This window comes from Camelus dromedarius, chromosome 5, assembly GCF_036321535.1.
Source record: "Camelus dromedarius isolate mCamDro1 chromosome 5, mCamDro1.pat, whole genome shotgun sequence".
Classification (NCBI taxonomy): Eukaryota; Metazoa; Chordata; class Mammalia; order Artiodactyla; family Camelidae; genus Camelus; species Camelus dromedarius.
The window spans coordinates 69,562,975-69,587,225 of record NC_087440.1 but is presented as its reverse complement, the minus strand read 5'-3'; the positions used below and the strand labels follow the sequence as shown (position 1 = coordinate 69,587,225).

General features: G+C 49.8%; 1 protein-coding gene across 2 annotated transcripts; it reads left to right on the top strand.

The window, feature by feature from the left end:
• The first annotated feature begins 2,695 nt into the window (after positions 1–2,695).
• On the top strand, positions 2,696–22,468 carry SYNDIG1L (synapse differentiation inducing 1 like). Of its 2 annotated transcripts, none has more exons than XM_064486112.1 (5): positions 2,696–2,850; positions 16,724–16,896; positions 17,101–17,594; positions 19,036–19,176; positions 19,316–22,468. In XM_064486112.1, exons 3-5 carry the CDS (start codon positions 17,178–17,180, stop codon positions 19,472–19,474), a joined length of 717 nt encoding a protein of 238 aa, XP_064342182.1. In that variant the 5' UTR covers positions 2,696–2,850; positions 16,724–16,896; positions 17,101–17,177; the 3' UTR covers positions 19,475–22,468. The 2 variants fall into 2 exon arrangements, with proteins under 2 accessions (XP_064342182.1, XP_031309900.1); XM_031454040.2 differs by having other exon boundaries at positions 2,697–2,850; positions 17,098–17,594.
• Positions 22,469–24,251: the final 1,783 nt, after the last annotated feature.

Here is a 24,251-nt window from a genome sequence, read left to right as displayed (position 1 = left end):
TTCCACTCTGTTCTCTTCCAGAAGTGTCTCAAACCCATTCCTTGCTCCCCATCCTGCTGAGTCTGCCTTTTTCACATTCTCACCATTTCTTTCCTGGACTCTGCTGTAGCTTCCTCATCAGTTCTCCGGCCTCATCTCTTCACTCCAGCCTTTCTACCCAGAATTGCATCCTCTCCTGGCCTGCCTGATGAGTATCTCATCCTTTAATAAAATTCAGTTCAAATGTCACCTCCTCCAGGAAGCCTCCTGGGACTACCCCAGACAGTTTCCTTCTCTGTGCTCTTTTTACTTACTTTATGATAGCATTTATTTCAGTGTGTTCGAATTATTGGTTAACATGTCTATCTACCTCACCCCTTCATGGCAACTCCTTCAAGGTCCTGGACAATGTCTTATATTTTGTATTTTCAGGGTCTAGCAGGGAAGCTGACCATCATTACAGAGCAGGAAATGCTCAGTCGAGAAAAGAAGGGAATGGAAAATGGAATGGAAACTTTGCATAGTTATAGATTTTTCAGTTCCTGAGCCACCCCCTATATCTTGTGAAGGATTAAAGGTAATTTCCCTAAAAGAAACTTCTACTACTGTGTTGGTCCACCATTCTCTATCACAAGTTTCACAAGGTGCTGACTGCCCATACAGTTTCTTCAAAGCTGTGGAAGAGGCTTGGAATCCCAAGGAAGCAAAGGCCCAGGGAGATTAGGTGACTGCCTAAGGTCTCATAGCCAATTCATGGCAAAGATCAGACTAGAACTTGGGTCTCTTGGTGCCCAGGCCAATAGCCTTTCTTCAAGTTTTCCCACCAGGCAACAGCATATAATTATCAACATTAGTATTTAGAATTTATATGCAGCTTTTGCTTCACTGGCTTTTTTATTATCCTTTTGATTAGTAATTCTGTATGCAGCCCAGCCATGGAGCAAGCCAGTGTAGGGAGGGGAGAAACAGAGGAAGGCCAAGGCCAAGTAAGGGCCATGATCCCCTGTGAAAGGGAGGCCAGATGGGAGCAAAGGTGCAAGAGGGCACATAGACTCAAGGGACAGTGTCTTGTGTGTGTGTTGTGGGGAGAGGGGTCAGTGCAGCGGCTGTATTGGCCTCAGGATGAGTGGTCCAGGAGCCTTCCCAGTCTTGGGGCTTCCACTCTAACGGGGCGGGGGCAAGAATAGCAAGAATATATTTAACACTCAACAGGCTAAACACTACTACCAGCCCTGAGACAGACCACAAGGCTTAGGGAGTTCTCTGCCCATCTCTGAAGAGAAGGAAATCCAAGCTCCATGATGGGGGCTCCCAGTTCCTAAAGTGCATGCTAGGAGCTAAATGAAACTGGTCCAGATACTCCACTTCATGCGAGAGTGAGGGGGTTCTGGAGCCCGTCATTAATTGTGTTATGGTATCCTTAGCTCAGGGAGGGAGGACTCCCACTGCCAGAGCCTGGTTCTCAGTGCCTCCTTCCATCCCCAGCCCCAACTTTAGCTTTCTCTTGGGTTTACATTGCAGGCCCTTATTTACCTTCAGAAAATGAGAATCCTCTCCTCTCCCAACTTCCTGGTACTAAGGTGAGACCCAAGACCTTGTTAAAAAAAAAAAAAATCCTCATCCACTCATAACATTCAAGATGAGGATATCTCCATGCTCAAAAAAGGAACAGAGGTGGGGGATTGGATAAAAAGCAGCACAGTCAGGGAGACAAAGCAGCTGGAAACCCTGGCTGATATCTGAGAATACCAGGTACCCCTATGGGAGAACTGAGGGGAACACTCACCCACTGAGGGCCTATTTGGGGCCAGTGTGTCACATATGCTCCCTCACTTTGTCCTCATATGACCCCTATGAGGTGATTCAGCTCCCCCATTTTGCTAAGGAGAAACCTAAGCCTTTGAGAGGTTAAGTAACTTATTCAAAGTTATGTAGTTAATAAGAGAGACTCTAGGACTAAATCTTAGGCCCACAGTCTTTAAAGCCTATGCACTTCCCAGCACAGCACTGTTATCTCTAAATCAAGAAATTTAATCCCTATGAGCCTGGCATCTTTAAGTGTAAAATAGAAAAAAAAAAAAATGCTGCCTCATAGAGTTTTTAAGAAAATTACATGAGATTATATTTGTTTAAAACATTAAAAGCCAGCAGGGTGTCTGGTATGTAGTGGAGCTCAATAAGTGCTTTTTGTTTGCTTGTTTTTCTTTTTAGGGCAGATAATGTTAAAACTCAGGGCTTGGGAGCCTAGGGGCTCCAAAATGCTTCAATAAGACGGAGCACCGCCCATCGCTTCTGGGGGAATGCGGGTACAGGGTGAGGAAAAGGGCTGGGAAAGGGGTCTCAGCTCCAGGAACCAGAGAAACCAGTTCCAGCTGCGCGCCCCTCGCTCCACCGCCTCCTCTGGGCTCCCCCGACTTCCCGCCCCGCCCCGCCCCGCCCCGGAGCGGGTCCGGAGTGCCTGGTGGGCTGATTCCGGAGCGTAGAAAGGAGCACGGAGGCGAGAGGGAGGCGGCGGCGGCGGAGGGAGGCAGGGAGGCGGGGGACCCTCCTCGCAGCTCTCCCAAGTCTGCGCGGAGCCGCCTCGGGCTGGGCTGAGGGCTGCGCGGCGGCGGCGGGGCCGGGTCATGATGCGGGGCTCCCGGGACCGCGCCGGGCTGGGCGGGTGGCGGCAGCGGCGGCGGGTGGCGAGCGGGAGCTGTCCGCGGTGCTGAAGCAGTGGCGGCGGCGGCGGCGGCAGGGACCCGGGGCCGGGAGAACAGGCGCCCTTCTGGGAGCTTCACCGCGGCCGCGAGGCGGGGGCACCGTCGCTCACCAGCTCATGCCGAGCCCCCAAGCCCCGAAGAGGAGGTGGGACTGTTCTCCGCGGGACAGGTAAGGAGCCGTCTGGGGGCGCAGTGGGAGCGCAGAGCTAGGCACCAAGCCGGGATTGAACTGGGGAGGGCAGAGGGACCCCTCTCGGGGATGGGGGCTCTTACTTCCTGCTGGCAGCCCGAGATCGCGCCAAGTCCAACCCTCCCCCTCTCCCTACATGCTGGAGATGCTGGGAGGACCCTGAGGGACTGGGGCCCAGACAGGCACCTGGGTACCCTGACCCTACGCCACCAGGCCTTGACTCCGAACTCAGGCAGCTCTGAGACACCCTGCCCACAAGGAATTTATGAGTCTCCCGGGCTCCTGGTACCCCAGTCCCCACCAAGGTTCTGGGACACTAGGGAGATCTGAGCCAGCCTCACTAAGTTCCCTTCTCCTCCTTCAAGCCCGCTCATCAGGGTAACTGGGATGGCTGTGGATGCCTCAAGATTTCTTTGCCCCAGAAATGGCCGGTGGGTCAAGGGATGGGCCAGACCCATTTCTCCAGAGAAAGAAGGAGTTACCAGGAGATATCTCAATTTTCTTCTGTGGCCCTCTTGACTCTCATGGAAGGAGGCTAGTTTTGCATCACACTGCTTGGTGCATGAGGGCAGAGTTGGGGAACCTGAGTCCTGTTTTCCATTATGTGACTGAATACTGGTGACCTTAGACAGAATCTCCATTTGGAGTCCTCCCTCTTTCTGGCAAGAGTGTGCTGAATGAGCTCATTCAGGCTTGCAAAGTGCTTCCAGTTCTTCGGAACAGAGTTCTCCGAGTAGCAGAATGTGGCGATCAAAATAAAACTGCGTAGAGGAAGATTGGCCTGTCCCTGTGGTTGACCACTGCTTTACCCTCATCCTCTCAACCCAGCACAACTTCTCCACTGCCAGTTGTAGAAAGAGCACTAGACTAGGAGTTCCTGGCTGGGTGCTGGCATTTGGCATTTACCAGCTATAGGCCAGTTACCTGAGCTCTCTGAACCTCAGTTTCCTCACACCTAAAGTGGGGATAAGGTAGCTGCTCTGTTCACCTCAGAGAGCTGCCTTAGGAATCAATGAAAGAATGTCTGGGGTTGAAGGCTTGTCAACTGTATGTCACCATACCAGTGTGAGCTGCTGTCACTATTTCCATCCACCTACCAGGCCTGCTGGCTGTGACCTGATCATTGCCACCCTTACCCTCTTTTCTCCCAGCCTGGCCGTGGCTCTCTTTGTCCTTGGCCTTCCTGGGGTTCCAGAGTCAGTGAAGCCCAGCTTATAAATCCTGAGTTGACAAAAGGGTTCTCTCCCCTTCTCTTCTTCCATCATCACCTATAGAGGACAATATAGGGTGACAGTCTGACTCACAGTTTGTTTTTGGTTTTTTTTCCAAGAATCACAGATCTAGGGAAACAGCTCCTTGAAGGCAAGGATTGTGTTGTTTTCATCTCTTTGCTTTCCTCCACACCTCCCCACCCCCATAGCACCTGCAAGATAGTAAGGACTCAGTAATTGGGTGTAAAATAAGAGAATGAAGTTTTAAAATAGCTCAGAATAAAAGCATTTGACTGGAAGTCAGGAGCCCTGTGTTCTGGTCCCAGATCTGCCACAGACTGTCGCAGGCAGCTCCCTTCCCCTCTGTGGGCTTCAATTTTGTCATCTGTAAAAGAAGAAGGTTGGACTAGCTGAATTTTAAGATTCCAAGCCCTGATGTCCTATGGGGCTCTCTGAGGGCTGTCCTGAGCTTACAAATCCCCAGTTCTCCTTGAACACAGAGTACCAGCTTCATTAACCTGGTTGGAAAAGGAAGTTAATGTCCTTTCTGTGAAGAATGGGATTTTATTAATGGAGTGGAAAGGAGCAAAGGAAACAGAAAAGGCTATTTATGTTTTTGGTATTTTCTTAAGATCTCCCTTGTTCCTTATTTCCCTGAGAAAGCCATGAGGGTGTACAGAGTTGCTGAGCTGGGAGGGCCTCTGCATCCAAGCCAAGAGGCCAGGAAAGCACTCCCCCCACAACATCCCATGCAAGTAGCCAGTCCTTGGCCATCTCCTCCCAGGGACCCTGCCTGGCTTGGATCCTCCTCCTAAGACTAGAGGAGGGGACAGTCAGGATAGATCTATCCCTGGTGGGGAGGTTTTTTTTATATACAAAAACAAAATGAGCCTCTCTGACAATAATTTTTCTCAACTGTGGCAGGCCTGGCTATGTTCAGAAAAACCTTAGCTAATTGGCACTTGGGTAGAGCTGAGTAAGCCATGCCAGTGACCTCCCTGACTTACCCTGCAAGCGTCCAGCCAGGGTGGGGGAATCAACCCCTCCCCCATGTCAGCACTTTCTGGCTCCCAGCTGTTGGTGCAGCACTAGCGAGAATCAGCTCTCTGGAGTTAATGGACAGTCACTAACCCTCATAACAAAGTGACGACAACAGTGGCAGCCGAAAGCATAGAAAGGGGCTTTATTTTCTGCAAGACTGGTCTGCTGCTGGGGCTAAAACAATGTACCACCCCTCTTTCTGCAGCTGTCTGGGTGGACACCCCACCCCCAGAACTGTCAGGGCTCAGGGCACCTCTGGTCACCGAGGCAGACACATCTGGCTCCTCTCCCAACCAGGAATACTAGCCCCTGGCTACTTCTTATCTGGCTCTCCAGCCCCCTCCCTATTGAGGCTTCTACTCTGACCACCTTTGCAAGGCCTCCAAGGGAAGAAGAGAGTCAACCCTGGCACATGATTGGTTGATTTTGGTTACCTGGGGCTGGTGGCGAGGTGGGGTGGGTGGCAGGGAGATCTGAGGAAGAGGGAGAGATCAGTGTGACATGGTCATTAAGAAATGGTGTGTGTGTGTGTGTGTGTGTGTGTGTGTGTGTGTGTGTGTGTGTGTGTAAGAAAGAGATTGAAACTGAAATACAGACATGCAGGCCCCTTCCCCTTGTGGCACACACAAAATGGCAGAGAATATCTGGAGAAATCTGTACATTATTAATCACTTTCCAATTCAAAAGGTCAGTTCATCTTTGCATCCTAGAGGGACTTTCAACCCTAAAGTACACCACTCCAGGGAGAAAAAAGCAGAAGGAACAGGCTACAATTTGGGAAGAAGAAACATCCCAGAGCTCTAAACTTTTGGCACTTTACAGCTCCTTTCCTTTCTCAGGGGTTTGGTGGACAGCCTGCCTGGAGCAAGGTCCCCTCTGCTGCAAGCCAGGGGACACTAAAGACTGATCTCATCTCTGCTCTTTGTATTGAGGTCCTCTCTTCTCTTGCCTCTTCCCTTATCCTCTCTTCTCCATTCTCCCTGCAGCTGCCACCAACCACTCTATCCCCTCCCCACCAGTCTCACCCCTCTGCCCCAAGCAAACCAAGCAGGGAATGAGAGCCTGATGCTCCACTTCTCCATTAGATGTGTTATCTTCCACCATTAGATCCGCTGTTTGCTTATAAGTGGTCGGGAATGAGCTGCTTCAGTGGAGAGACAGGTTGTTTCAGCAAGAATAAAGATCTGATTTCCACCTGAAAACAAACTAATTTGAGTAGTGGTGTCACCAGTTTAATCCTCCCAGCAATTTTCACCTTTCTCAGCCCCAAACCCAACCCCTAGGCAAGTGGATTATGTTCTAAGAGAGACCAGTCCAGCCCACAGGAGCCCAGGGTGGCAATGGATTAAAAAGAGGGTAGACTGATGTTCCCAGGAAAACAGCAATTAAGAAGACTCTCATGGGAGTTGGGAAGTGCTCCAGCTGTTTACCTCTCTTTCCTGGGTTTCTCTCTCTGCCCTCTTCTTCTCACTCTCTGTAGGTCCTTCAGTCATTCTCAGATCTCTCTCCAGCCCTGACCACTACCCGGGACTTCAACTCCATACATCCAATTGCCAGGGGAGTTTCTAACCTCGTATCCCAAAAGCACTTCAAAACCAAACTTGTCGATTTCTCCTTCCCATTCTGCTCTTCTGTGTGTGTGTGTGTGTGTGTGTGTGTGTGTGTGTGTGTGTGTGTGTGTGTGTTTGTGTGTGTGTGTGTGTGATTTTTCCCAGTTAGTACTTGGTAGCCCTTTTCAATCTAAATATTCTTTTTTTTTTTTCAGCTCAGGAAATACTTTTTGCTTTCACTTCTTTATTATTTTTCTCCTCGAATCTTTCTATTGTATCTTTATGACACTCCTATTAGGTGGATGTTGGGCCTCCTGGGACTCTCCTCCATGTCTTTTAACTTTTGTATCTTCCATCTTTTTGTCTTTTTGCTCTGTCTTGGGAAATTTCATTAACTTTTTCTTTTATATTAAAAAGTTAGTCTTTGTGTCCATTCTATTATCCAGTTTCTCCACTGAATTTTTTTTGGGGGGGGTGATTTTTTTTTTAATGGAGGTACTGGGGATTGAATCCAGGACCTTGTGCATGTTAAACGTGTGCTCTACCACTGTACTTACCCCACTGAATTTTTGAAAATTTAGACAATTATTTTCAATTTCCAAAACACTTTTTTGTTCTTTTATTGTTCCTCTTTCATAGCAGCTTGTTCTTGTTTTATGGATGCAATGTCCTCTTACATCTCTCTGAGGATATGAATTGAAAAAAAAGTTAAAGGTCTTTTCTATAACTTGAATGACTTAGGAATCTTATGGGTCAATTTTCTGTTTGTTTATTTAATCTTTCTTTTATTTTTATATAGCTATTTTTCATTATCTTTTGTTGTTCACTCAGAATTAATGAATAAAGAAGGTGTTCACTAGCATAGGCAGCTGGTGTGGATTTCCTCTGAAGTTGGATAAGTTTGTTTCCCTAATAGGTTTCTCCTTTAAATGAGAATTGTTCTTACCTCTGATGTTTGTATTTGAAAGTTTCTCTGTACTGATTTATTCAATAAGAAATCTCATCTGCTTTTTATCTTCTAGAAATGCCTCTGTGTTTCTGGTCCACTGATATTCTTCTCTGTTTTCCGGTTTTGTTGTGATTTTGTTCTTTTGAAAATATATGTCCTATCATTTTAATGGAAGCTTAAGATGGAGCAGAGGTGGTCATTTGTGTTCAGGCTGCCTGCTTGAACCAGCAACTTCCCCATAGACTTTTTGTCTAACTTGGTGGCATCACCTTCTACATAGCTGATAAAACCAGAAACCTGGAAGTCGTTCTTGCTCCTCCCTCTCCCTTACTCTTAGTTAACTGCAAAGTCCTATTCATTTAGCCCCCTAACTACACCTCAATCCATTTTGTCATAGATCAGGTTCAGCTCCTCATCCTCTCCTGCCTGCATTTTTACAATGGTCTCTTAACAGGATTCCTAGTTTCCATTTTCACACTCCTCAAATCCTTTCTATCCACTGCTGCCAACCAGAGTGCTCTGCCTAAAACACAAATATGACCATATTACTTCCTTGCTACAACCATCTTTGGCTCCCCACTGCCCAAAGAAAAAAGCTTCTCTGCAAGGAGTAGGAGGCCTTCCCACCTCTCTTGCCTCCTTCCATCAATACCAGGCCACCTGGCTTCCCCTCTGTACCACTTCCCCAGGCTTCTGTGCTGTTTTCTCTGCTGGAAATGCTCTTTTCTCATTGTCTCACATAATGACTAATCTTCTTCCTTCAAGACTCAGTTCAGATGTCCCCTACTCTAAAAGCCTCTTCCTACTTCCCACCGTCACCTTCACTCTCATCTCAGGATAGGAGTCCCTTACCAATTCAACCCTAACACTCCATGTCCTGCTAGCACAACTTACACCATGGCAAGGAAACTTTGTATTTGATAGTCTGTGTTTCCCATCCCTCCTCAGAGAAGATACCACTTCTTGTTTATTTTTGCATTCCAAGAACTGGTCTGAACCAGTTTGAAATGTTTGTTGTGCAGAACTAAATGTGCCCCAGCCAGATGTGCTCCATCCATCCCAGATCCTGGAAAGTACTTTCTTAAGGAGGAGCCTCAGCACATCTAGCTCACCCATTCACTATTTCACTCATTCATTCATGAGATCAACTGTTTATGGAGTGCCTACTATATGTCAGACAAGAGGCTGCAAGTATGAGGAAGTAGACACAATTCCCACCCTCTTGAAGCTCACAAGATCTGATGAGGAAGAAAGACTAATCAACGAATCACACGTATATAAATAGAGACTGTGATAAACTCCTTGAGAGGAAGAGCTGGAGCTTGGAGAGCAGATAACCAAGCAAGCTAAATCTAGGCTGAGGATGTAGGGATGACCTTCCTGAGAAAGTGAATTTTGAGCTGAGAGCTGAAGTATTGTGACGTGTGTGGAGACAATGCTTCTGAGAAGCATGACCGTGAAGTAAAGGAGAGAGAGAGGACAGGAGCCAAAGGGGGGAAATGGCAGAGAGGACAGATGTTCCAGTTATATGTTTCTGCCTAACTACCTCAAAATTTGGCAGCTAAAACAGTGGACAGTTTATTATATCTCACGAAATTGGGGGTCAGAAATTCATGCAGGGTTGAGCTGTGTAATTATTCCACTCTGTGTGACATGGACAGAGGTCACCCAGTGGTACTCAGCAAACAGATGGGCTGGTTCAAACAATCTAAGATGGCTTCACTCACATGTCTGTCATCTTGGGGATGACCAGAAGGCTGGGCTCAGCAGGCTCCATTGACCACAGCATCACACACATGGCCTATCCAGCATGGCGGACTCAAGGCTCCAAGAGTGAGTGTTCCAGCAAGCAAGGTGAAAGATGCATGGCCTTTTATAATGTGGCCTCCGAAGTCACATAGCATCACTTTTGCTGTGCTCTGTGGTTGAAGCAGTCACAAGCTCACTCAGATTAGAGAGGAGGGACATAGACCCCTACCTCTCAATGGGGAGAAATGTCAGGCTGTCAGGTTTTATAGTCATCACAATTTCTTTTTTTAAACCAGAGAAACTACAATATGTTTAAGTGCCATTAGGAAGGGTCAAGAGTTAGGAGCATTTGGAGACGGAAGAGAGAGAAAGGATAATCAACTGTGTTTGCTTCCTGAGGAAGCAAACTGAAGAAAAGAAAGCTAAATTCTCCATTTTCCCTTGCTTCTGCCAGCCTCACCTCCTCTACCCACCCCTGACCCTGGACTCTTTCTCTCTCTACTATCAGATACAAGCTGCAACCATGATTCCAAGCTTCCAGGCCAGAAATCATCAAGCCCAGCCCCAAGCTATCTGCCAACAGCCATCAAAGTTATAGCACTTCACAATTTACAGAGCAGTTTACATATTATCTGCCTAGAGGATGGTCTAGCGCCTATTCTTAAAGAAGGCACCTCTTCCCTGGATTGTAATCAATTCTATTTAATCTCCTGCCCTGCTAGGAAGTTCTGGCTTTTATCTATCAGATTAGAAGCAATCTCTCTTGTTGCACTGAGAAACAGTGGTCAGCGATTGAGCTTCTTCACAATGGCTCTATATTTATTTGAAGCCAGATCTTAAGGTTATCTATGTAGCCACCCCTGGGCTGCCAAATCACCCCAAATCTCTTAATCTCTTCCTAAAACTCCCATTTCCCACTCCCTTCACTGAGCGTCTGGTTTTGACCCTTTCAAAGCCAAGTCCTCACCACTCTCACACCCACACCGTTTACCATACTCCTCTACACATTATGAAAGGTAGGCTCTGAAAGGAGTAGTAAATGACAGCCCAGGCTTTGGACTCAATTAAACCTAGGTTCAAATCCAGGGTCTATTACTGTTTAATCTTGTGCATGTTACTTAATCTTTCTGAGCCTCAGTTTCCTCGTCTGAAAAATGGGAAATATTAACAGCCAACTTCATCAGTGGTTGTACAGTTTTGAGATAAAGTGTGTGAAACATGGGGCTCATGTAAGGATGCAGTAAATAATAACCACTATAATTTTACTGGGTTCTGATAAGACTGGCCCCATCCCAAGGATAATGACCCACCTCCTTGTCCCACATCACACTGTCCCTCCCTGTGGTCTCTTTTTAACAGTGTTCGTGGTGCCTCTTCCCAGGCATTTCAGAGTCCACCAGGTAGGGCACACAACAAATCTCTAAGCCACCCCCTGCAACTGATCCCAGAGAACTGGATGTTGTCTGGGCCAGCATGAGCTCTGATCAGACAGACCTGGGTCAACTGGGGCTCTGCCACTCTCCAGCTGTGTGATCTCAGAAACCCTATTTAACCTCTCTGAGCTGCAGTTGCCCACCATGTGAAAGAGGAAGGATTGAGATACTGCATTTGAAGCACCTGGCTTGGTGTTCAGAACAAAGAAAGCACTCAATAGATGGCAGCCAACACAGAGTGACACCAGAGCACAGTGACTCTGGAGTCAGACTTCCAGGGCTTGTGTCCAGCTCACCACTCACCAGCTGTGTGCCTGTGGGCGTTTATTTCTTATGCCTCAGTATCTTTATCTGTAAAATGGAGAGAATGTTTCATAGGGTTACTGTAAGGATTAACTGAGATAATATATAGCATTTAGAACGGTGCCTGGAACACAGTAAGAACTTAGTGTGAGATTTTATTATTATTTCATACTTTTACTTTAAACATTTTTGTATTTTTAAATTTAAGGTACATTGCTTATAAGCAGCATACAGTTGGATTTTGCTGTTTTAAAAATCCAGTCTTTGTCTTTTTTTTTTAATGAGTTTTGAGATACAATACACATACAAAAAAATCACTAATTTTAAGGGTACAATTCAGTGAGTTTTGTAAAAATACATACAGTCATGTAACCACTACCACAATCAAGGTATAGAACAGTTCCATCACTCCAAAAGGTCCTCATGCTCCTTTACAGTGTATCCCTTAACCCTGGCCCTCAACAACCACTGATTTGCTTTCTGTCACTATAGTTTTAGCTTTTCTAGAATTTCTTATAAATGTAATAACATACTATGTGACTATCTTTGTCTTTTTGGGGCAATTTTATTCTATTCATATTCAGTATAATTACTGATATAGTTGGGTGTATATCCAACATCTTGTTTGTTTTCTATTTGTCTTGGTCAGTTCTATATTCCATTTTTTCTATCTTTTCTTGCCTCATTTTGGATAAATAAGTATTTCGTTCTTTCATATTCCCCCATCTATTAGCTTCCTGGTTGTACATTCTTTTACTCTTCTTTCAGGGATTATCGGAGCAGTGGTTCTTGAAGTGGGTCCCTGGACCAGCAGATTCAACATCACCTAGGAACTTGCTAGAAATGAAAATTCTCCAGCTCCATCCCAGAATCAGAAACTGTGAGAGTGGGAGCCAGCAGTCTGGGTTTAACAAGTCCTCTGGGTGATGCTGATGAATCTTCTCACCGGGGCCCTTCGTCTTGAACAGGCCCCAAACTCTGGTTTTTCTCCTGGCCCCTGATACTGCTAGAAGGAGCCAGTGGTGCCAAAGTCAGGCTCACCTGTCTGTGTTCTCTTCCCCCTGGAATCTTGGTGCTTTGGCCCCTCAAGTTCTTGCTTCCTTGGTGATTCTTCAATGCCTTCGTGTTTTTCCCTGGCTTTTCTAGCTCTCATTGGCAGGTTTGGTGTAGCGCAAGTTGGTCTGTAATTTCTGAAAAGGAAGCCCTCCGTCCTATGGCTATTCTCCCACTAGAATTATAGAGTCAAAGTGAGCATTTAGAACAGTTCAATTCCTGACATGTGTCAAAAAGCTCAATAAATGGAAGTTCTTCTTCTCCCAGTAGAATCCCAGGGTCGTATTGAGCTGAGCTGTTAAAAATCGACTCCTCCTACCCTTTCCACACATTTTATAGATAAGCCAACTGATATTACACTGCATGACTAGATTCCAGTGGGAAGCTGCACTTGGACTCCAGTGGATTCCTGGATGGCTTTCTGTCCTAGTCTGGGAGGTGGCAGTGTGGTCTCCTTCCCTAAATCAGGGTATGGAAAACCTGTTCTCAGCTCAAAAGGGAAAAAGCCAGGGACTGTGGCCTCACAGATCCACCTGTCTCCCTCTCCTCTTGTGGGGCCCAGATCCCCAGCCACAACCACAAGTTTGGAACAATCTTTTTACATTCAGAATCCCAGACATCTCATGGAACAGAGTGCACATGTGTGCACACACACTCACAGAGGCATGCTCACCAGCAAGTGTTTGTGCCCAGTACCACACACAGTACCACACACAGCCTGGAAGGACGCACAGTCTAGGTCAGACCAGGCAGCAAAGGTGGAGATGAAAATTGCTCTGCTTTGAATTCTGGTCCCTTATTCCAGGGAGCAGAGAGAAGCAGCCCTAAGCAACAGGCCAAAGGATCAGGCCAGAACTTCTGACCAGGACTCAGGGCTGGCCCCTAGGGTCAGTTCATTGAACTCCTGGGTGGCCTTAGCAGGTTATGGGAAGAACACGACCCATTAGAGAACTGTGACCCTTGGCTGGACTGCGAGCAGGTGGGTGCTGCAGCCCCTAACTTGGTTGCTTTATGGAAGTGGAGGTGTGTGTGTGTGCATGTGTTGTGTGCCTGTCTGTGCATATTAAGGTGAGGGTGGGGCAGGTTTCGATCCTGTGCTTGGCCTCCAAACCCAGAAGGAACGGCCCAGCCTGGGGCATTTAAACTGATTTTAGATAATTTGGCTCAGGAGAAATCTATTAATTTCTTTCTGGTTCAAAAGTAGTGCACACTCATTGGAAAAAACAAATGTGGAAAACAGAAAAAAAACATGGTGTAAAAAAAAAAAGAAAAGAAAAGCACCTGTGCTCCCACCCCTGGAGATAATCACTGTTGACATTTTGGCAGAGTTGAGATTACACGCGCATACAGTGTTCTTTTCTTCTTCTCACTGAATCTGCAGAAAGCATTTTCTCACATTATTCCTCTTTGCAAACCTGTTCGAAGGCCTTGTACTGCTGTGTTTTTGCACCATAATTCACTTAACTTGTCCACGATTGTTGGATATTCAGGTGCTTTCCAGTTTGTCCTTATTGTGGAAAATCCAAGATCATACATCTTTGTGCCTGAAGTGCTGAGAAGTTCTGCCTAAAGGCATGATTGGGGTATGTGCGTGGTGGGGTAGGGGGTGATCCAGGAAAGGCTGTGTGGCTTGGGTTTCAGAGGCTCAGCTGGGTGTACTTTGACCAAGAAAGGGTGGCTGGTAGGAGCAGAGGGGTGAGTTGGGACACAACCACTCCTACCTGCCCTGGACAAATGCCCTGCAAATGCTCCTGCAGTCTCCAGAGCTCCGGAGCCTGATTCCCTCCTTTCCTTCTGGAGGATTAGAGCTTGGCCTCCTGGCGAGGCAGGGCACGGGGCAGGGGTGAGTTTGATGCATTCATTTGTTCTGAGGGCCCTGGGGCTGGTCCCCCCAACCCTACCCCCTCAGAAAGTCACCTATGTGCCTATGCCCACATGAATGGAAGCCCAGAGGGTGGGCAAGATGAGTGACAGCAGGGGGCAGGTGGAGGGACAGGGCTCGGAGAAGGGCAGCCCAGGGGGAGTTGAGAAACCAGGCAAAGACTCCATGGCCCCACAGTTCGTCTGGCAAACAGACGTCATGCATTTCTTCTGCCTCCCTCAACCAGCTGGAGGGGCCATGGTAGGGAAGGTGGCAACTGAGCTCACTGGGCTCTGAGTGTGCTCATCTTTTCCTGACTACTGAAAGAGGGCGGTGAGTAGGGGGATGTCATTTCTGTGAAATAGAAGTGCTTCTTGAAGCTATGGGATCATGGAATGTTAGTGTCACCATCGACATCAGTGATCATTTAATCTAATCCCTCTTGTTACAGATGGGAAACTGACTGTAACTGTGCCAGGTCAAAAAGCTAATGGGGATGGATCCAGAGTGGAAACTCAGTGCACCCAACCCTCAGACCTATGAGCCTATCGTCACATGTCCTTCAGCTCCACATCTGTGGGTCACATCTGCTGGTGGTGGGGGAGGCTGTGACAGGGGCTCAGAAGATGCCTTCGGGGATTAGAGAGCCCAGTGCTGCTGGGAATCTACCCAGAGGAGCCCGGGCATGAGCTTGGCCCAGTGAGGCCTCTGCCTTGGGCACTCCTCGCCTGGAGGGAAGAGCCCCTCCACGTCACTCAGGGGCTCCCTGCATGTTTGACCCCTGAAGAGGAAGGAGGAGGGAGAAGTAGTGAGGCCCCTGTATTTGTCAGCACTGGAGAGTAGTGACCTAAGCTCTGCCATTTCTCAGCCCTCCTCTCTGCATGTGGAGAAGCTTCTGCCATAGCTGGTTAACTTGGCAACAGAGCCTCCAGACACATGGCAGTCCAGTACCTCCAGCACCATCTGTGCCCTCCCTGGTGAAGAGTTGGGCACTTGGACCACATGCTCTTCTTTACACCCTTCCAGGAGTCTTTGTTAGACATTCTTGGAGCCCCAGCCCCAGGGCCACACCTCTGAGGGGCTCAGAGCCTCTGAGACAAGGGCAGCCTCTTCTTGCTCCTCGCTTCTTTGCCCCCAAGCAGGCAACAGCCCACTTCCACCCTTCTAGCAGCCCAGCCAGGGGAGCCCAGCCCCGCCACAGACACCCCCTCGCCGCCCTCCCCCAGGCTTGCCTGGCCCTCCTCCTCCCCTTGCTTTGTCCCACTCCCTGGACATTATTTCTGGGGCTATGCTCTGTCTTTAGTTTCCCTAAGAACCAGCTTTCGAAAATCCAGCCACTCCTTTTGGGGCAGAAGTAGAAATGACCTTTGCCGGGCTTTGGCTGTGAATTCTTGGTGGAGAGTAAGACTGGGGAGGATAAACCCAACCCTGAGGACCGAAATATCTCCCCCAGTTTTCCTTTTACTGTTAGCAGAGCACCTGAAAGAAGGCCAGAAATGGCCCTGGTCAGGGACGGGGTGAAGACAAGTTATGAAGCCCAGAAATAAGCACAGCAGCCCCTCCCACTTACAATCTACAACATACTTGCATCTCAGCCATCTCTTTCGACCCTCAAAACAATCTAGTAGGGGAGAGGGGATATAGCTCAGTGGTAGTGTGCATGCATGCATGAGGTCCTGGGTTCAATCCCCAGTACTTCTCCATTTAAAACAAAATACAAAACACCTTGTGGGCAGGGATTGTCGACTGCACTTTACAGATGATCTTCCTGGAGATCAGGGCTTCTCAAGCCACCTGGCCTGCCCCTACTCTTTCTGCAGACCCCACTTCTACCTGCCACGCCCCGATTGTGGATTTGTTGTAGACACATTCAAAGGCTGCCTCTTCCTCCTTCAGCCAGCCCTGGGCATCTGCTATACTCTTGGGAAGGGCACATAGTGGGTGCTCAGGGCTGGCTGAAGGAGGAAGAGGCAGCCCTTGGGTGTGTCTACACTTCCGGTTGGCATGTGCAAGTCCAGACCTCAGCACCCAGGAGGACTTGCCCCATTTCCCACAATTTGCCTTAGAAGTGAGATTAGCCAAAGTGCATCCCTCTAAGGCCATACCTGGGGAGAAGCATCCTCACCCAGGAAGAGCTGACTTCTGTGACCATGTGGCCTGTGCCGTGCTAGGAGCTAAGCGTGATCCCATCCAACCTTAAAACAGATCTTCCCTCAACCCAAAATCCCACCTGCTACCAAGTCCTGTTAATATCTCCCAAGACATTCTCCCCCCTTTTCTCCATCTGCCTTACTGTTGAGTCTTAGTTGTCCTCAGCTTACCTGAAGCCATGGCAAAGCGTGGCGTCATGGTCAGCCCTCTCCAGGGCACTCCCCACACACAGTCATGGGATAAAGCTTCAGGACCCAGATCTCATCCTATCACCCCTGCCAAGAACCCTGAAGGCCCCTTAGGCCTAAACAGGGCTGCACGGTCTGACCCCACGCTCCGTCTCACATCTCTGTACCCTGAGCCACACCAGCCTTCCCCTAGGCTCCCAAACCTACCATCCTTTGTCCGGCCTCTTCAGGAAATATGTTCCTTCCCCCCTCATCTTGTCAACTCGTCTTCTTCCCTCAGATCCCAGCTCCAAACCCTCCCCTGCGCCTCTATGTCAGTTCTATCCATTGTCCATTCTTACACCCTCTGCTATACTTCTTCAGGGCAGGTGTCTTCACCAGACTGTAAGCTCCGGGAAGACAAGTCTGCATCCTTCTTCCTCTCCTCACTTCCTGCCTTTCTGACCATCGCATCCCCAGCATCTGCACAGTACCTGACCATCACTAATGCTCCATAACTGTGTTGCGTGGATAAATGAATGAAGCAGCTCTATGAGGTAAGTACTGCTGCTCTCCCTGATTCACAGACAAAGAAACGGAGGCTCTGAGAAGTTGAGCAGCCAGCTTGAGGCCCCGCGGTTGGCTGGTGGTAAAGGCGGGGTCTGAGGCAGGTCAGACCACAGAGCCTGTGCTCTTGACCACTTCCAGCCCTGCCTCCAGCATCCCGGCCTCAGTGTCAGTCTGTCTTGCTCTCCCAGCAGGCTCTCTGAGGACTGCTCAGCTGGCCATCAAGTCTCGGGGCTCTGGGGTTCCCCTCCCCGGAACTGCCCCCAGAACCATGGAGAGTCTGAGTGAGCTACAGAATCCACTGCTGCCTCAGAACCCCGCGCACCTCCCTGGCTCCTACCCCTATCCCGAGGCTTCTCCCCACTGGCCGTGCCAGGAGAAGATCTACTCCTACCTCCTGGGCAGTGCTGGCCCTGCTCATGCCCACCAGCTCCTGGACCCAGGGTCCCTGCAGCTGGCTGTGGAGGCCTGGTACAGGCCCAGCTGCCTCCTAGGGAGGGACAAGGTCAAGGAGCCCAGGGCAGGCAGCTGTGAGACCAGCTTCACAGAGAGCAGGGAGCCCCAGGCTGGGCCTACGGAGCAGTCCACAGAAGCTGGCCCAGCAGAAGAGGATGTCACCATCCAGACTGTGTCCTATGGGGTTCAAGAGGAGTTGCAAGGCCAAGAGGATGACCAGGAGGAGGAGGAGGTGAGTCCATGTGTTTAAAATGCAGATTCTCAGGCCCGCCTCTGGGTGTTGAGATTCCATAGGCCTGGCTCAGGCCCATGAATCTGCATGTCATCAAAGAAAAGGCACTTCTGACACAGGTGCTGTCCACGCTTCGAAAACACTAGCTTGGGCTGACTAATTTTTTTTTTAATGTTTATTGCATTAGGATTTTTTTTAGAGTATCTTTCTATTGAAGTATAATTGATTAACAATATTATATAAGTTTCAGGTGTACAACATAGTGATTCACAATTTTCAAAGATTATGACTCTTTAATTTTAATAGCATTTTTGTTCTTGTTTTTCTCCAGCTTTATTGAGATACAATTGATATGTAACTTGTAAGTTTAAGGTATATAATGTGATGATTTGATTCACGTACATATTGCAAAAAGTTTACCACGATAAGGTTAGTTAACACGTCCTTCACCTCACAAAATTACCATTTTGCTGTTGTTGTTACAGTGAAAACATTTAAGATTGACTCTCTTAGAAACTTTCAAGTATGCAATACATTATTGTTAACAGACACCATGCTGTACATTAGATCCCCAGAACTTATTCCTCTTATAACTCGAAGTTTGTACTCATTAACATCTCCTTATTTCCCCCACTCCCCAGCCCCTAGCAACCACCAATCTATTCTCTGTTTCAATGAGTTCAGCTTCTTTAGATCCCACATATAAGTGAAATCATATGGCATTTGTTGTTCTCTGTCTGACTTGTTTAGCACAAAGCAGCAAGAATCATGTTGTCACAAATGGCAGGCTTTCTTTCTTTTTATGGCTGAATAATATTCCATTGTGCATATAGAGGTAGATACATCGGTCACATTGTCTTTATCCATTCATCCATCCATCGATGGACATTTAGTCTTTGAGGAAATTCACGTTGTTCTTTGTTTTTTAATTATATAAGTAATTTAAACTCAATACAGAAAACCACTCAGAGATCACTATTATTTCAGTGGATGATCCTCTAGCCCTTTTTATTCATATTTTTTTTCCTACCCTACTCTCCAAAAGAGATGTTGCTATACATAGTTCTATTACCAAATGCTCCTCTTTAAGCAGCAAATTTCCGTATTGCTCCACGTAACTTTTTTCTTCAAGGTGGTTTTTAAGGGTTACATAGTATCCCACTGTAAATTCTTCTATCACTTACTAACTCAATCTCCTAGTCATTTGGCACTGAGATTTTTTTCTAATCCTTCACAATTACTCTCCTAAGATGAACATTCCTGTATGTGTATACTTGTATTCTTTCCTGGTAGTAAATTCCTAAGGGTGGAAGCACTGGGCCATTGTCAAGGCTTTTGGCAGAGTGCTGGGTCCAACCCACACTCCCACCAATGGAAGTTGAGACTCGCTGCCAGTGGGTGATCCTAGGCCAGGTCACAGAAGCCCACTCATGTTTTACAGAGTGATGCAACCTCGACAGAGAGTGAAAGTGAAGACAACTTCCTTACGCTGCCTCCCAGGGACCACTTGGGTCTCACTATCTTCTCCATGCTCTGCTGCTTCTGGCCACTGGGCATTGCCGCCTTCTACTTTTCCCAGGGGGTAAGAGCCAGTGGGGCCCAGGGCTTCTGCTCTGGCCTCTCCCCTCCCCTGAGGGGCCTGGGGCCAGGGGCCTGGTGGGCTGGGGCTGTTTTGCTGGCCATGGTGATGCTCCCTTTCATCAGTGTCTCTCTCTCCCTAGACCAGCAAGGCCATCTCTAAGGGGGACTTCCGCTTGGCCAGCACCACCTCCCGCCGGGCCCTCTTCCTGGCCACACTCTCCATCGCTGTAGGAACTGGTCTTTATGTGGCCGTGGTGGTGGCTCTGGCAGCTTACATGTCCCAGAATGGCCATAGCTAGTGGCCAGGAAGGCCTGGCATCCTGACCCCACTGCTCTGCCCGAGGAGGTAGGGGGCTCGGGGTTGCAGACTCTCTGGGAAGCCCTGGCCCCTGCAGACAACCGATGAGGGTGTCTTGTCAGGAGGAGGCCTCCCAGGCTGCAGCCTGTGGGGCACAACCTTCAATTCTTACCAATTGCAACCAGCCCAGAGCAGGGCCAAGGGCACCCTCTCCAGGCCAGGCCATGTTGGGAAGCAGGAGAGGGTAGGCTGCCCACCAGGCCCTTCAAGCAGACCCTGCCTCTGGCTGGGAGCTCACCCCATTCTGCTCATTCCCTAAAGGGTCTGCCCTACAGGCAGCCCACTACCTAACCTCTCCTCAGAGAAAGAACAGATTACAGGGAAGGAAAGGGCTGCATAGGGGGCAGAGGACCTGACCCAGCCCTTTCAGCCCAGAGGAGTCTCCACCAGGGGACCACCTGAACTTCCCCAACTCTTGGCTGGCCTCGGCCAGCCAAGAGGGAAATACACAGAAACATAGGGACCCTTTGGTCTTTCTGATTCTGGAGGGGGCTCATATCTCCTGTGGGCTTGTAAGACAGTGTAGATTCTAGGTAAAGAAGGGGTGTCTCAGGCATGTAAACTTTGCACCAAGGGTAGGTTCTTGGAGCTTCTCTGTGCAGGGACGAAAGGTAGACGTGATAGAGAGCCAGGAGAGCCCTGAAATATTGCTGGACCACACAGAGCTCCCCACTCTGCCCCTGTTCCCTGCCCCCATCATCTTTTCCTGGGCTCCTCCTGGGGGTCTCTGAGCTGGCACCATCCCAAGTAGATAGCGAGAGAGTGCCATCAGCCCAGCAGCCACTAAGAGCAGGGCCCTCAGTCCAGCCCTGTGGGAATGCAGCTCTCATCCTGAGCAGTGAGTGTAGATGAGGGGAGGGACGCAGGCCTGGCATGGCAGCTGAGCAGCCCAGGAAGGCTTCCTAGAGGAGGTGAGCAAGAGTGAGGAGAATGTATCTAAGGGATACTAAGGGATAACTCTTAGTATTCGTGGGTAGGGATATGGCAGAAACCTCCCAAGGAGGGGCATTCCACGCTATTTGGATTATGCCTACAGCATGCAGGCTGGAGCCAAACTCAAAGGAGAAGAAGGTCAGGCCTTCCTCTGAAAGGCCAATGAGGTTTCTGACCTCTGATTCCTCGGAGGTCAGCAGTGGACTCCTGGTCAGCCCTGAAGCTTCTTCACTGGCACCCCTGCTCAGAGCTGCACTCAACATCCTCAGCCACTAGGGAACATCCAGGCAGGCAAGAGGGAAGCGCATTGGGAGGGCAGGTTCATTGGGGTTCAAGCTATAGGATTTCATTGTGCACAATCTGGGGATCTGGTCATTCCCAGGCCCCATCCAGAGCTTGGAGCTATGGATCCACCATCTTGTCCCACCATCTCCCCAACCCTAGGAGTTACCCAGCCCTCCACTCCCTGCACCCCTTGGTCTCACAGGCCCAGGATCAGCAGTTTTAATGTCCCATTATTGTATATATTTATCCTTGTAATAAACATTTATGTAACACCTGGTGCCCGCTGGGCCTCTTACTGTCCTTTGCCTGCCTCCACCTCAACTGTGTTCCATTCTTTCCGCAAGGCTGACCTCCATCCTCAAGCCCTCCTGGCCCCCAGGAGCCTTCTTGAGAGGACACGTCCACATCCAGGTCTTAGGAGGAGGAGTAGCCACTCTGGCTTGGAGGACTTCTCTGCTTGGAGTAGCCTGGATGCAGGGTGATGGCATCTATTTGATTCTGCAAGGCAAGGCAAGGTCCATGCTGAAGAAAGAGCCCTTCTAGACTTGAGAGCCTTGGAGGTCAGGAGGAAGGAATGTGAGCCAGGGTGACTGAGGCTTTACTGAGCTGCCTGGAGCACCAAGGAGCCCCAATACCCTGATGGCCTCTCTCGAGTCCCTCATATCTCCCTACTGGGGGCTGCTCACAGGTGGTGTGGGGAGGAAACCATCTCTGCCTGCCTCAGACCCCAGCCTCAACATGAAATCCCCAATAGCCTCTCGGTCCCGGGCCCCCAGGAGCCTGCCTGGGCTGGCAGAGGGACCAGCCCGGCCTCTAGGTCACTGCATGGAGGGCCTTAACACACCCACACCCATATGTGCCTACTTGTAAGACAGAACTACGCACACACACACATACTGCGTGGGCTGGGTACCACTCAGAGAGATTAGTGCGGTACATTAAGGCTGCTCTTGGGATAACGTTTAAGGAAGGGAACAGAAGGCAGAGCTCAACAGCGGGGAGGCCAGGCTGTGATGCAGGCCCAAATGACAGTCTGGGCCAACCCAAGGTGGGGACTAGCACCAAGATGCTCTTCAGAGTTAACCTAAGTGGGGACAAAGGGTCAGGCTTTTATACCTGTTTATCAATCAGTCACTGGATGTGGGCCACTCAGAAAAGGAGTGTGACGTCAGGCAAGGTGGCTTTCTTCAGATGGGACAGTTTCCAAGGTAGGTTTGCCCAGAAGACTGTTTACTGACAGCACCTGCAACAACTGCAGGACTCAGCCCGTCGTTCCTGTGGGGGCCTGAGCAGCACAGCACAGCACCCACCGCGCAGCAGCAGAAGCGCAGACTCAGTGGTGCCACCTAGATCCCCTCTGCATTACCACCCCACACTGAAGGCTGCTTCCTGGGAACTCTGTGACCCTTGGCCCACAGGCAGTACAAGCCAAAAGTGCCTTCAACCACTGATGGATGGGAGCTGGTGGACAAATACCCAGATTCCCTGCCCCTCTGGATGGGAGGACACTAGTCATGTTTGACACACTCTCGGGGTTCCCCAGTGAGACAGCTTCAGTTGCCTGCAGTGGTGATTTGCTTAAGAGCATGTCTCTCACTGGCTGCCTTTCTCTCCCAATTTTCTTTTTCACTTCCCCGCCATGCTTCCTGGGATCAGCTCCCAATAAACCACCTACAATGGAACCCTTGTCTCAGAGTCGGCTTCTGGGGGAACCCAAACCAAGACACAGACACGCACACGTGTACATGTCTATGCAGCATATACCTGCCCGCACCTACACACATACACACGGGCACAGGCACACAGCCACGCACTCCATGCACACATGCACAAATGCTGCGTGCACACACTTGCATGTGTCCACACATGCAGTACATGCACGCGCCGGGGTGAAACAGGAGACATGGTGGCTGAGGAGCCCCACCCAGCCCCGACTGCATTGCAGTCTCCCGATCCCCAGCCTGTCTGTGCCCTGGAGTGGGCCGTGGGCAGCACACACTCCAGTCCAGGCCCTGCTCAGACTGGGCAGGATGCCTCACAGCCCCCACAGCTCCCATTCCCTCTCCAGCCCTCCAGAATGCTGCTCAAGGCCTTGAGAGAAGGGAGAAAGCCCAAATGGCTTCCTATGTTCAACCCTCGTCCTGCTCCTCACGCTCCTCACCTGCCTCCCCTACCCCGAGCTGCAAATTGAGGCTCTGCAGGAGAAAATGGAATCAGAAACGGAGCTCCTAGGGGCTTCCCTCCCCAGCCCCCTCAGAAGGGCCCAGCCTGTGGAGCCTGGGCTTGTCCTGATCAGTCCCTGCCACTCGGGAAGGGCCCCCTCCCTGTCATGCTGAGGCCTGCCTCTGGGCATGCCTGGGGCACTTTTAGGCCTCCTGCTTCCCAGCTCTGCCTGTGCCTCACTGCCTGAGGCTCCAGGGAGGCAGGGGGCTTGCGGATTCCCCGCTTCTGCTGGTTCCTCGGGCTGGCAGAGAGAAGCTGGGGCAGGGAGGGTCCCCTGGGTATAGGTGCCTGTGATGAGCTGCAGTGCCAGCACATCTGTGCAGATATTACCAATTATTTTCCTCACTATAAACACCCAGCAGGAAGGCAGGGAAGCAACCAACCCAAACTGTTTAAAATAAAACCGAAATTGCTGCATAGGGAAGTTGGGGCAGTGGGTAGAGCTGGGGCCCTCTACCAGGAATCCGGGATCTTCCTCCACCAGCTGCCCTTAAATTGTACCTGCTCCCCCTACCCCCAGCCTGCAACCCCAGCTCAACTTTCTCCCCCATTGGCCAGGCAGAATGAGATGGGAAAGGTCATCACCTGGGGGATGGGGGATATGAGGGTGGGGACCAAACAGGCCCTGAGTCAGGGAGGGAGGATGGCTGAGTGAGGCAGACAGAAAAGAAGCAGAAGCCGAGTGGTCCAGGGCAGCTGCTGGGCTAAAATGCTGGGTGGAAAGAGTTGGGAGTGGAAGACCCCCTTCACTGTACCCAAGGGCAGGAGGAGAGGGGGTACCCTTGAGGTGGCAGGCCGGGGGGTTTGGGACACAGGGCCAAGTGGGAACAGTAACCCGCCATCTACACTGAGTGGTGGAAATGGCTAGAAATCGGCTCCCAGGGGCCCAGCAGTCTTCCGTGTCCCTCCCTCCCCACAGACAGGGTTGAGAGACAGTGGGTCATTGATACAGTCACACGGGTTGTCAAAATGCTGAAACATTTTCCTAACAGTTGATAAACAGGCCCTGCCCCAAGCCCCCCAATTATTTTCCTTTCCTACCTCCCTGGCCACTCCCCCCGGGACACTCAGCCATCCCCCAGGAACCAAAGGGTTAACAGCACATAGCTGCCCCCTCCCCCAAGTGCATCAGTCCCCACCTGAGCTGCCCTGACTGTTAAATACCTCAGATGTCCCACAAAGACATCATATGTGTGCCCACAGCCCCTCTCCTAAGGATGCTCCCGGGGAGCGGGCTCTAGTCAAGCCCACCATTCCTCAGTCTGCCTTTGCATCCC